The sequence below is a fragment of the Diachasma alloeum genome, unplaced genomic scaffold (assembly GCF_001412515.2).
Source record: "Diachasma alloeum isolate Michigan unplaced genomic scaffold, Dall2.0 Dall_scaffold_00334, whole genome shotgun sequence".
Taxonomy (NCBI): Eukaryota; Metazoa; Arthropoda; class Insecta; order Hymenoptera; family Braconidae; genus Diachasma; species Diachasma alloeum.
Window position 1 is genome coordinate 73,612 of NW_021680473.1, and position 14,810 is coordinate 88,421.

At 43.1% G+C, this 14,810-nt stretch overlaps 1 protein-coding gene across 1 annotated transcript; it reads left to right on the plus strand.

Moving 5' to 3' along the window:
* The first annotated feature begins 5,615 nt into the window (after positions 1-5,615).
* LOC107040425 lies at positions 5,616-6,317 on the plus strand. Its single transcript, XM_015260512.1, has one exon. It carries the CDS (start codon positions 5,616-5,618, stop codon positions 6,315-6,317), a length of 702 nt encoding a protein of 233 aa, XP_015115998.1.
* Positions 6,318-14,810: the final 8,493 nt, after the last annotated feature.

Here is a 14,810-nt window from a genome sequence, read left to right on the forward strand (position 1 = left end):
TTAAGTATGAAAAGAAAGCGATCCCAATCCAAAGCTGATAGAGAGAAGCAAAAGTATTGTCCACGAGGGGAACACGAATCCGAGAGAGAGAGAGACTATAGCAAGGTAGCGTACGCACGAGAGAGAACGAATGGGGTAGCTACGCGAAATAAAAAGAGAGCTCACGAAAAGGTACTAATTTTTCTTATTTTCGACGGTAATTAATCGAATTTCGAATTCTGGAGCGTCTTTGTAATGGTTTTCTTAATTCTTACGCCATTTGTAACGCATTAAAATCGGGGATCTCATCCACCGAAAAGGTAGCAAAATGAGCTAGGGAGCTTCAATCAGCCACGTAGCTGATTTACCGGAAGGGAGCATTTCTAACCCGAAAATGGAGGTTTTCTCCATGAAAATAGGTAGCTTATGGTCTCAACCGATTTCTAAAATATTAGGTAGCTTATTCATTAACGCAAGAGAGCTTAGATACTTTTTATTGTTCTGGATTCCAACCATAAAACTAAAGATAACTAAAAAGATAGCGTCCCCATGCCCAACCGGAATCCAAAACTCATCGAACGCTAGAGAGCATTAAAACGCGAAAAAGGTAACTTACGAATAATTCACGTAGCATAATTTTTCCTCCAGAACACTTGTGAGTTGGAGAAATATAAATAATTAGGTAGCATAGGATGATTACGTAAGAGACCGAGAAAAGGTAGCAAGCCAAGATGTAGCAATGAAGCAGGTAGCGAGTTGCATCAATCGCCGTAGCGAGACGCATAGAGCACGGATTTTTGCACTAACGTTATGTTAGGGAGCGTTATTACTATTCTGATTTATTCAGGTAGCATAATTATTACTTAAATAATTTCAGGTTGCTTCCAGGGAGCATTTGGGTGCGTTTGAAGGGTTTCCTATCCTTCAAACCATGAGTATCGGTGTTGGCGTCATTCCGAGAGGTAGCGACGCCATCCTGCGTGGTCCAATCGCTTTTCCGAAAAATCGCACTAATTCACTTTTAATCACCGCTAAATAAGTACAAGGGTACTTACCATAGTCTGGAGCGTTGAATTCGACGATAATTGGGTTGATTAGCTTCGATGATTAATTCAAAACTACTTTCCGTAAGGGAGCCACGCGGAGAGGTTCCTCACACGTGGTCGTCCGGGTGAACGCTGTAATGGCGATTATCGCGTGTCTTCGCTCGGGCCTGTTACGTAGTGGTGGGGAGTCTGGAGGAGACTAGCCCCGGTGCTGACTCGAGTGTTGGAGATGCAAACTGTTGATTCCCGGGGTAATTGTGCGCGAAATATTTAAAGATTTAAATTTGAATTTTCATATAATTGTTTCTAATTATTTTAACCGAACAAAACTGTAACTACTGCGACCGGAATAAGATAGCTTATCTAATTTTTAATGTAACTTCTAATTTGATAAGAAAAATAATTTGCAACATGAATTATTTATTCGGTCAATTTTATTTTTCTTTTCAACGGAGTTGCTCACTTGATAGTTTAAACATCCTTAACGCGTGCGAACGGAGGGATGGAAGTGGCTCAGATAGATTCTGGGACCCCCTCCCCTTGCCGGGTAAAATTTTCAACCCTTCGTTTCCATGCCCCCCCCCCCATCGCCTCGCGAATCCCAATATTCGGAATTATTCATTTTGATTAAAGAATGATTTTTTTGAATGAAAAAATGCATGGGACAACTCATGCATGTCAACTCAGCCACCCCGTATTTTTTTTGTCTAGAAAAAATGATTTGATTACCGCATTTCGAACTACTATATATCGACAGTATTCCCGCCAAATTTCATTGCCTCATGATTTTTTACGGCGCGAGCCACAATAGATTAATTGCTTGAATTTATTTCGTAGAGTCTCGAATATTCCAAACCTCGGAAGTCGAGACAAACATCATTCTGTCCTTGTCCCTCACGAAATTTCAGCACAATTCCCGAACCTTCGATAAACGAAGGTATATAAACTCGTACGCTCTCCGCTGGAGGAAGTCAGTCTACTTTTGAGTACGCATGTAAAACACTTGCCTTTAGATATACAGTTCCTGTCAACACCGAGTTATTATTCTTGATACCCGCACCAAACCGCCACAACTGGTGACCCCGACGTGATTGAAGTGAATATTTTTATCGCGTTTTCTTTGATTATTAATTATATCACGTTAACGCCGCGACTGTTCCGCAAAATTCGAGTGCATTTCGATCGTGCACTTGGTGAATGGTTTCTGTGCCGCGTACGCTCGTTTGTTGTATCGTTCATGCGCTCCATTCGATTTCTTTTCGTGAAATTCGGTGCATTGCTGAGCACCCAAGGATGCTGTGCTGCACTGAACATTTTGCAGACTTTCTCTAGTGTTTTTTTTCGCGAAACAAAATGCCCGATAGTGTCGAGGTGTGCGAACCTGACAGTGGAGCCCCGCTCCAACGCGTTTCGATACGATGTCCCGCCTTCAATGCCGAACGTCCAGCGTTATAGTTCGCCCAGCTCGAGGGACAGTTTCATCTATCCGTTATTAACGATGAAGTAACGAGGAATTACTATGCCTCGTTTCATCTCGATCCCAAGGCCGCTGCTGAGGTGCAGGATATCCTCCTAAATGTGACTGCCGAGACACCGTACACACGTGTCAAGAAGGCGCTCGTCGAAGGCCTCACGGTCTCCCGGGACGCACGACTCCAGCAGCTGCTCGACCGAGAGGTATTGGGTGAAAGGAAGCCCTCCCAATTCCTGCGTCATCTCAGGAGTCTCGATGACACGGTTCCTGACAACATTTTACGCACCAAGTGGCTCAGCCGACTGCCGATGACGACGCAGTCCATCCTGACGTCACAAGCGGACATGGCTCTCGATAGGCTTGGAACACTTGCCGACAAACTGCACGAGATCGCATTGCCGGTAATCCACATCAATGACGTCCAGGAGCCAACGTCCTCAGCCCTCGAGACACGCTTTCCTCGTCTCGAAACCACAATCTGCGAGCTGGCATCGGCCCTAAAAGGGCAAAGCGTCGCACGTTTCCGATCCCGCTCTCGATGCCGTTCTCGAGCAACCTCGCCAGCACCCGACAACAACCAGTGCTGGTATCATCGAAGATACCACGACAGGGCTAGACGTTACAAAGCACCTTGCTCGTGGCAGGGAAACGCCCCGGCGGATCGTTAGCGGCGGTTAACGTTCCCTCTTTCAAATCCAGCTGCCTCTTCGTAACCGATCGCGCCACCAAAATCCAATACTTGGTGGATACTGGCGCCGATCTTTGTACATATCCGAAATCTCTCGCTCCTGGAGCAAAGAAACGAGTTAACTATACGCTTATTGCAGCCAACGGCTCGACAATCAACACGTACGGCTGCATAACTCTATCGCTCAACCTCGGCCTCCGGAGGGATTTCACATGGCGCTTCGTAGTGGCAGACACAACCAAACCAATTATCGGTGCCGATTTTTCGGTGCATTCCGGCATTTTACCTGACCTGAAGAACGGCTGTCTTATCGACTCAACAACTGGATTAACGACCTCATGTAAAGTGTCGCTATCCAGCATCGTCTCGGAAATCAAGGTTACGCCTGTCGATCCTTCATGGTCAGATCTCCTCGGTAAGTTTCCCAAATCAACGAAACCCGAAGGAATATGCCTTCCAGCCAAACATTCGACGCTGCACCATATCGCCACTACACCTGGACCTCCAGTATCCAGCAAATCACGACGCCTCACCCCCGACAAACTGAAAATCGCCAAGGCGGAGTTCAACAAAATGATGCAACTGGGAATCACTCAACTTTCGAAGAGTCCCTGGTCATCTCCGCTCCACTTGGTGCCGAAAAAGTCAGGCGACCTTGTGGAGATTATAGACAATTGAATGCACGAACGATTCCGCATCAATATCCTGTTGGCCTTCTAGAGGACTTCACTGCCAATCTCGCTGGGAAGACAATCTTCTCGACGATCGACCTCGTACGCGCCTTTAATCAAATACCTGTGGCCATCGACGACGTAAACAAAATAGCTATCATCACACCATTTGGCCTTTTCGAATTCCCGTTCATGACTTTCGGGCTTCGAAATGCCGCACAAACATTTCAACGGTTTATCGACGAGCTCATACGAGGCTTGGACGATTTCGCCTTTCCGTATATCGAAGACATCCTCATCGCTTCCAAGGACATCGAGGAACATCGCAGACACCTCCACACGCTTTTTGAACGGCTCTCGAGATACGGGGTTGTAATTAACACCATCAAGTGTCATTTCGGCCGACCGGAGGTAGACTTCCTCGGCCATCGTATCTCGGTACAGGATATCTTACCGCTCCCGTCGAAGATAGAGGCGATCGTCAATTTTCCTCGGCAAACATCCATTCGTAAATCGCGTGAGTTTCTAGGTATGATCAATTTTTATCGCAAATTTCTTAAAGATACTGCAAGATTTCAGGCTCCTCTCCACGAATACACTCAGGGTGCTAATGTCAAAGGCTCTCACCCCTTCGCCTGGACACCTGAGGGCGATACCGCTTTCACCGCCTGCAAGGAGGAGCTGCGAAAAGTAACGATACTGGTCTACCCGTACAAGACACTCCCGTGGGCCATCTTCAGCAATGCTTCCGAATACGCCATCGGAGTAATCCTGCAGCAAAGACGAGGACAGCACTGGGAACCACTGGCATTTTCCAGCCAGAAACTACAACCTGCGCTGAGGAAACACTGCCCTTACGATCGAGAGCTCCACGCCATCTACGCTGCCGTGCGAAAGTTCCGCTACATTTTTGAGGCGAGGCACGTCACGTTCTTCACAGATCATAAGTCTTCATTCCTACGCGCAGGATCCCGACAGAGACACGCCATGACAGTTCCACCGCCTGGATTTTATCGGCCAGTTTTCGACCGACATCCAGTACGTGGCCGGCAAGGAGAACGTTGTCGCCGATGCGCTTTCTCGTATCGAGGCAATCTCTGCTGCTGTCTGTACGAATGAGCTTGCCGAAGCTCAAGCCGCTAACGAGGAGCTCCAGCAACGTCTCCAGAGTCAACATCACGACGCTCTCGCCCTACGACCTGTCAATGTTGCAAACTGCACCACGCCGATCTATTGCGACGTGTCTGGCGATCTGATTCGCCCTTTCGTTCCTGTGTCGTTGAGAAGAAGAATTTTCGATGCCCTCCATAGCATTAGCCATCCTGGGGCACGAGCCTCAACGAAGCTGGTAACGCAGCGCGTTACGCAACGCGCCCCGCGTGCATCGCTTGCCAACGAAATAAGGTATCTTGTCATGTCTCATCTCCTATTCAAGATTTTCCAGGACGCACGCAGGGCTTCGAGCACATGCACGTGGACATCATCGGACCGTACGTTCCGTCCAGAGGGTATCGCAACTGCCTGACAATCATATAGACCGTTTCACCAGATTCCCAGAGGCGTTCCCAATCGAGAACACTGGAGCCGAGTGTGTCGCCCGAACGCTCTTTTCTGGATGGATCTGCCGCTACGGAGTGCCGCTTCGAATTACAACCGACCAGGGGACACAGTTTGAGAGCCAGCTGTTCAACGCTCTCACTCGTCTTCTCGATAGCAGACATATTCACACTACCACGTTCCATCCTCAGTCAAATGGAATGGTGGAACATCTGCATCGTCATCTGAAGGACGCCATTCGCTGTCATGAAAGCGATTCGTGGGTGGACATGCTGCCTATCGTCCTTCTCGGAATTCGCGCCACCTGGAAAGAAGACTTCGGCGCAACTCATGCCGACCTCGTCTTCGGTGAACCGCTCCGACTACCGGGGGAATTTCTTGCTCCCTCGCCACCACGCGGGCTACCGCCTACCAATATCGTTGATCGTCTGAGGAATCACTTCGCCGATTTCGCTCCTCAACCCGTCGCCCGTCATGGCCAGAGGAAGATTTTCGTCTTTAAGGAGCTCGCAAACTGCTCACACGTCCTCGTTCGTCGCGACGCCCCCCGTCACGCCTTCACGTCCTCATCCGAGGGGCCACACCAAGTAATATCGAGATACGAGAAACATTTGGTCATTCGAATTAGAGGCGAAAATACCGTAGTCTCCATCAACCATCTCAAACCCGTTTTCTTGCTCCCAGACGACGAGCACAACAATGACGACGAATCTAACGATGAATCCTACGACAGCAATACGACACTGACTGCACCACCTTCACCGGAGTCACCGCAATCGGGAACATCTCGACGTTCGTCATCCTATCGCCCATCTGACACCGGCTCATCGACGTTATCAATTCAAAAGCGCGTCAGATTCGCTGAACGATATCAGCTGTTCTCAACAAATCGATATTATTGATTTTCTTTTGGCTTTATTTTGCTTTCTTTTCTTTTTCCGCAGAAGCGGAGTACTTGTGGCGTGAGCCACAATAGATTAATTTCTTGAATTTATTCCGTAGCGTCTCGAATATTCCAAACCTCGGAATTCGACATAGACATCATTCTGTCCTTGTCCCTCACGAAATTTCAGGACAATTCTCGAACCTTCGATAAACGAAGGTATATAAACTCGTACGCTCCCCGGCGGAGGAAGTCAGTCTACTTTTGAGTACGCATGTAAACACTTGCCTTTAAATATACAGTTCTTGTCAACACCGAGTTATTATTCTTGATATCCGCACCAAACCGCCACATTTTTTGTTTCTGAGATAATGACTACCAAACTTTAAATATTCAAAAATTCATAACTTCTGAATGGCGCATCCGATTTGAGCAAATACAAAAAGAAAATTTTTGTTTTCGTTCATACTTTCAGGAAAAAAATATTCCATAGGCGTAAAGAAGCTTCTACACCTAAATTTCGATGAATTTTTAAGTTTTTATTTTTTTTCGGCTCTAGGGCCGTCCGGTATTCGACTGGAATATTTTTTTTCTCATAAAGGATGTCCATATATGATGTAAAGAAATACGCCATTGTGGCAGAGACAACCAGTGTACGTGAGAAAATTTTTGTTTCCTAAATTTTTGTGTTTTTACGCCTTCTAGGAGAGCTGCCTTGTTTTTATTGAGAAATTGATATTTCAATCCATACCTTTGATGATTACGAGTTAGAAAAGAGATGCGTCACGATGGAAAAAAGAAACAATGCGTCGGGAAAAAAATTTTCTTCAAAACTTTTGCGTCTTTTCGCTTTCTATGAGAGCTATAATGTGTCATCATCATCGGAAGTTCGCCTAATCATGACCAAACAAATGAGAAAACAAAACAAAAAGAATCAATTCATTGATTTAATATCATCAGTTTTTTCTGAGGCTCTAGTTTTAGTGAAAACTTCAACTTCCTCGATGAAAACTCAATACTTTTCATCGTTGTACAATTCCTGGCGACTCAGTTCGCATTTTCCGGTCTGTTGTATCGAGGTAAGCAGTTTTCACGTTACACTTATTGGAATAATCCTCATTTTCCGGATAATTTTGGATCGGATTTGATAATTTTGCATTTCATAGAATGCCTGCGATAGTGATAGGTGTGCGAATCCGATGCGGATTCCTGGTCAGAAGGGACACAATGGTTTGGATTTGCGGCCCATTTCGTCGACAATACACAAAAAGTTTCCCTTTCTACGAAAGTCTGCGAAAATCTGTGGCCAGTGCCGGAAGATGGCTCCGAATTATGCGATTCCACCCGTCTCAATGGTGAATCTTTATGATACACATCTTCGATGTTCGGACACCCCCCCGAGATATCAAAGCCCCAAGCCGAAAAACCCGAACCAAGCCCAAATGTGATGATCAGTTCTCTGAGATCAGGTCGGTCTTTCCATCTCGACGATTCCGGCATTTCAATCGATGAAGAAGCGGAAAATGTATCTGAATTCTCCAGTTCCCCCATGCATGCTGATGCGGAAGATGACCAAAGTGGCGCTGATCTTTCTTTATCAAAGCGCTATCGATCTTCGAGAGAAATAAAATTAGAAGAAATGCTGGATGGTTTGAAGAAACAATTCAATGATCTGGAAAAATACGATGAGCACTTGCAAATCTTGACGGTTCTTCCACAGACATGGAGCGAGCAGAAAATCGCTTCTGAATTTGGCATTACGTGGTGTCAAGAGCGAAAAAATGAGAGAAATCAAAGGAGTATTTGCCTCACCAATTGCAAAAGCAGGCAGTCATTGCCAAAACAAACGGTCGAGAAAGTACACAAGTTTTATCTACAGAATGATCGTGTCATGCCAGGGATGAAAGATAAAGTATCCGTCAAAATCAATGGAGAGAAGAAAGTAGAGCAAAAGCAAAGATACTCGAAAATCCGAAACACCTTCATAGGAAGTACAAAAATACTCATCCAGAGGCTTTGGTTGGTTTCAGTAAGGTCGCTCAGGTGAGACCAAAAGAATGTGTACTGGTGGGAGAAAATGGCACTCACGTCCTATGTGTTTGTACGTATCATCAAAATTGTAAATTTATGCTCGAAGCCATCAACATTGCCACTCTAACTAAAGATTCCCCCTGCCCACTCAAGGAATATAAAGATTGTCTAGCACAACTGATGTGTACAAATCCAACCCCGGCCTGTTATCTGGATGAATGTAACGACTGCCCTGGGGTGAAACCCTTCTCATGTGAAGTGAAGAAACTCCTTTCTGATTCTGTTGTCGAAACTGTCCAATTTCACGTGTGGCAAACTACTGACAGGTGTACCTTGCAGACACAAACGCTTGCGATGAATGACTTCGTCGATCTTCTTGTCGAACGATTAAAAGTATTAAAACCCCATCACTTCATCGCTAAAGAAAAATCAGCTTTTGTTGAAGATCGAAAAGAGAATTTGAATAATGGCGAAGTACTAGTCCACTGTGATTTCTCAGAAAATTATGCCTTTGTGGCTCAAGATGCTGCTCAATCCTTCCACTAAAGCAATGACCAATGTACAGTCCATCCCGTTGTTTACTACTATCGCGAAGGAAACGAGATCCAGCATCGGAGTTTAGTTATTTTGTCAGATAGTACTACTCATGATACCGTAGCTGCTTACTTGTTACAGAAAATTCTAATACAACATGTGAAGAATAACTGCAAAGATATCGAGAGAATCATCTATGTCACCGATGGAGCTGCACAGCATTACAAGAATCGTTACCAAATGGCTAATCTTCTGCATCACAAGACTGATTTTGGAATTGATGCAGTGGCCCATTTCTATGCAACCGCACACGGTAAAGGAGCTTATGACGGCGTGGGTGCTGTTTTCAAAAGAGAAGCGAAACATAGAAGCTTGCAAAACGTCCATGGTGAATCCAACCTGACGCCAGATGCTTTGTTTCGATGGTCAAAAGAGAATTTCGAAGGAATTGATGTGTTTTTTTTTCACCAAGGACGAACATGAGAATATAAAAACTGAATTGAGGGAAAGATTTGATAGTGCCAAAGCTATTCCAGCCATTCAAAAACACCATTGTTTCATTCCAAAATCCGGAGAGCAATTGTTAATGAAACGATATTCGGCTGCGGAAAACCAAGAAGTTTTTCCGAAAGGAAAACAAACAACAACAACATAACGGAAAGCACTTAGAAAACAGTAATCGTGATGAGTAGATATATGATAAATCAGTGCAATTGGGCAAGTCGTAGTTGGAGACGGTAAATAATAGCCCCTTATTGTAGAAATGTAAAAATGTCGTTACAGTAGAATAAAACTGGTTTTTCCATGTTTCGCACTTCTTTGGATGAGTACTTTGTGTTTCGAAAGAGGTTTATAATGTTGTTGATAGTCTCTCCCATCTAGCAGAAGGGAAAACGGTTGATCGACAGGTGAAAGAAGCAAACGAAAATTGAAAAGAAGAAGAAAAAGAGAAAAGGAGAAAAAATAAGAAAATTGCGGAAAAATCACATTTTTCTGGTGTGCTGCTTGTCTCTTCTATGATGGCTTTCCTTTTCATCGTTATGAGTGAAAAATATTGATTGACACGTTTGTTTCTTTAGATAGCTGTCATAAATAGCAAAAAAACTCAAAAATTTCAAAGACAATTTTTTTCCCGACGCATTGTTTCTCTTTTTTATCGTGATGAATCTCTTTCCTAACTCATATTCATCAAAGGTATGGATAGAAATATCAATTTCTTAATAAAGAGGAGGCAACTCCCCTAGAAAGCGGAAAAATACGAAAATTTGGGAAACAAAAATTTTCTCCGGTGAACTGGTTGTCTCTCCCATGTTGGCGTATTTTTTTTACATCATATATGGACGTCCTCTATCAGAAAAAAAATATTCCAGTCAAATACCGGACGGTACTAGAGCCGAAAAAAAATAAAAACGTAAAAATTCATCGAAAAATAGGTGTAGAAACTTCTTCATGCCTATGGAGTATTTTTTCCCTGAAAGTATGAATGAAAACAAAAATTTTCTTTTTTTATTTGTTCGAATCGGATGCGCCATTTTTGAAAATTTAAAGTTTGGGGAGTCCTCATCTCAGAAACAAAAAGTCATGAGGCAATGAAATTTGGCAGGAATACTGTCTATATATAGTAGTTCGAAATACGGTAATCAAATCATTTTGTCTAGACAAAAAAAAATCCGGGGTGGCTGAGTTGAAATGGAATGTCCCGCATGCAAACGGAGGGATGAGGGTTCAACAAACTTATTTTGTCATTCCCCCAAATTATTTTAACAAATTAGGGGTAAACAAGTGACCCCCGCCCACGGCCCCCGGCGGTACAGTGCGCTCCAAAAGATGTGCATATCTTTCGCCAGAATCTTTCGCCAGTTTCAAGCTCATCCAAGTGCTAGTATGAAATGTGCACATTCTGTATATCCCGCCTCATATGGATTTATCTCGATAACAATTGATTTGACGAGAAAAAATAAAAAAACACTGTTTGAAACGTAACTCAACTTCTCCAAGACCAAGGTCGATCAGCTCGGCCAATTACGAAAATCATCGGCCTTTTCCGGGTCAACGCTCAGGTCTAGTAGAGTCACCGTAAATCAATGCGAGTCAGTATCAAACGATCGGCCATGTAGTCCGTTTTGATTAGAGTTCAACTCCGTATTCGAGTAACGCGCAGAGTTTAGACACGTTCAGTACATTAACGTCTATTAGCTTGGCGATAGAAATTCAACAAAGAGAAATTCACGTTATTTATTGGCCACTCAATCAGTGACTCAACATTGCTAAAACTATAGACAATTGATTTAATTCAGTACGATCAACAAGTGACAAGGTGTTTTGTAAATTTGACAAAGCGTGGTTCGAACTCGAGAATGAATGCACGTTTATATTAGGTCAAGACTCTCAACCATTATTTCACACCGACGATCCTCTAACCTCCCAATCCACCCTAAATCTAGTTCCTCACCAAACAAATACTTTTTGTTTAAAATTCAGTCAGCTACAAAAAAGGTTTAATGACATTTTTCCCTAACATCACTTTCTCCTGAGATAAATGAGGAATTTTTTGAAAAAATTGGGAGTCGACGAATTATCATTCATCATAAAGGTTATACGTTTCAGGAAGTTCTAGGATTTTTTACGTTACACGTCATCAGAGTCAGACGTCACGAGGGTTACAAAGAATGGTTAAATTTCGCGAGAGTCAAATGTCACGACGGTCATAAGGGGCCGGTCAAATTCCATGAGAGTCAAACGACACAAGGTGTCACGGGAGTGAAACGTCACAAGGGGATGAGGGCAAATGTCACGAGGAACACAAGTGAATGGTCAAATTTCCAAGAAGATCAAACGTAACGAGGGTCATGAGAGTCACTAGGGGATAGTCAAATTTTATGAGGATAAAACGTCCCAAGGTTCACGAGGGGATCGATAAATTATCAATAGGATCAAACATCACGAGGGTTACAAAGGAATCACGAAATTTCACGACGGTTGAATGTCACAATGGCCATTATTTACGAGGGTCCAACGTCATAAAGAGATGATCAAATTTCACGAGGATCACACATCGCGAGGGTCACAAGAGTCACACAGGAATACGATGCTTAAACGATCCTGAAAAGTCGAATGGAACTATCGCAGACTCTCAATTGTAAGAAGGATAATGGTATCAATATTATTCAGCTTTACTGAATTTCCCACGTAATTATTTCGGACCCTGAAATGTTGACGATCCGCTTGTAACGTTTGAACCTCATGAAATTTGATTATCCCCTTGTGACCCTCGTGAAATTTGATTGTCGCTAGCTGAATGAATTTCCAACAAATAGTGTTATTTGATTTTTTTCTCGTAAAGTCATTTGCTATCGAGATAAATCTATATGAAGCGGGATATGCAGAATGCGCCCATTTCATACTAGCACATGGCCACAAAAGTACATGAACAACATTTCTTTTAATCATTAGACTGTTCATTGTTCTCCCTTTAAATATTCTTTGAACCCCCCTCGGAAAATCTCACCCGGAATCGAATATTTTATGACTATTTTTAGACTTTAAAGTTGATTAAAATTTTTTTACGTATATTTTTAATTAGAAATACAAATGACCTATGAGCGACACCTAAATATTGACCGATTGCAGTAACCTATACGGCATTTTGAACATTTTGTCATACGCCAACACTTTTTGGGGTACGAGTGGGAAAAAAATTTACGGCTAAAATTTTACACGCCACATAGTGCACATGTACAAATATACGACATACCCCCGCAAAAATATTTTCAATTTCCACTTGTGCTCCTCTCAGGGTCACCAGTACCTTGCATTTATCAGCCAGACGCTTCCGGAATTGCTGGACGATGTACCTGTTGCAGGTAGACCTCGCTGGTTCCAGCAGAATGGAGCACCACCTCACTGTTCTCGGGAAGTTACTGCTTATCTGAATCAGCGGTTTTCTAGACGTTGGTTTGGTCATTATGGCCCGCTCCATTGACCTCCACGGTAAGACTACTCGAGAAAAAAAATTGTATCGGAAAATAATGGGTTTCTATCCTCATTAGTTCCCCTGATTTGACGCCACTAGACTTCTTCCTTTGGAGCTATTTGAAGGAACAAGTCTATGAGTCAGAGCCAGAGAGCGTGGAGGACTTGGTGGCGCGAGCACGTGCAGCCACAAACAACGTAGATGCTGAAATGCTCCAGTATGTTAAGGTGGAAGTCCTCAGGAGGATCCATGCCAGCGTGGCTGCTGGAGGAGGCCACTTCCAGCAACTGCGAGCATGAAAATCCATCACAATCGGCCCTTTTCAGGCCCACCAAAAATTTGACGTGGCCCAACAAAAGATTTTGGAGGCAAGAGAAAGTGAGATGATTTCATGTGGGTCGATGGATAAGGGTGACTTCAGAGAGATGATTTGAGCTCGGACTCATTTCACAACCCCCTTTTTCATTGTGCCAAAATTTCCACCCACCCAATACGTGCGGGGGTGGCTTCCACCCCCGGAAAAATGTTTTCCCTCTAATGCTCTTGAAGTTCTCCCCATTTCGCTGTTTCTCCATAAGAGCGCGCGGTCTCTTCTCCCGTATCTTAAGTGGCCATTCGTGGCCTAAAAGCATTAGAGGGTTAATTTGCCTCAATCCGTGCGAAGTGAAAGCAAAAAGCGAAAAAAAGTACTCAGCCTCCTTTTGGATACATGATTTAAGCTCAAACTCATTTCTCAACCCCTTTCCCGCATTGTGTAAAAATTTCAATCTCCCCGGTACGTGCGGGGGTGGCTTCCACCTCCAGACAAATGGTTCATTTACCTCAATACGTGCGGAGTGAGAACAAAAAATTTAAAAAAAATACTCACCCCACTTTAGGAGTCATGATTTGGACCCAGACTCGTTCCTCCACCCCCTCTCCTCATTGTGTGAAAATTTTAACCTTTCCGATAAGTGCGGTTCTGGCTTCCACCCCCTTACAAATATGACATTTAGCTCAAAACGTGTGAACTGAGAGCAAAATGCAAAAAAAAAATACTCACCCCCTTTTGGGGGCATGATTTGGGCTCAGACTCATTCCGCAATCCTCCCTCCTTTTTGTTCAAATTTCGATTACCCCCCTCTACCCCTCAGTGCATGCCCCTATGCTGTATGTAAAAAAAGCAAGATTCAATTATAAAAAAAATAATATTAAATAAAATAAAATAAATACATTTCAAATTATTAAATTAATAAAATAAATTTAGCCGTAAATAATTAATTTAATTAATTAATTAATAATTTATAACAATTTATTCAGAGTAAGATTGTGATTGATAAACATCCGTACAAAATTCGAGGAACTGTTGATACATAGAAGGTGTCTTAACGAATCATAAGTAAAGTAAAAAATTGAAAAATTGAAAGACGCAGACCGCATAATACGTGTCACTGGGTAATAAATTTTGAGTGACAATTGATTTCACAATAAAAAATAACCAATAAACAATTTTAGCAGCGATTAGCATAAAATAGCATGTAGTAGGGATAAAAATGCATTGTTTGAAATTTATATCGGATGGTAATGCCGGTTTGGATCATCATGGAATTAACAATGAAACAGACAAATTAAGACTAATTAAAACTAAGACCTTAGTCTACCTTAAGGAGCTCGGCCGCTCTGCTCACGAATTTCAGAACTTTTTTCAGCTCTAAAATCGTACACGAGGAAAGCGATGACTGCCAGCCAGAAACAGTTGAAAAGCTGAGCCCTAGAATGGATTCCCGAATGGGATCCAATGCAGGGCAAAGCGTGAGAAAATGAGTTATTATTTTTTTAAATTTTATTTATTTACATGCACTCTCTTGGACATAGCCGTAGTACATAAAAACACGCAATTGTGCGAATAGAATAGAGTAAAAATTCGAAAAATAAAATGTGGAGGGGGGGTTATCCACACAATATATTAAAAAGTGAGAATAAAGTAAAGAACAA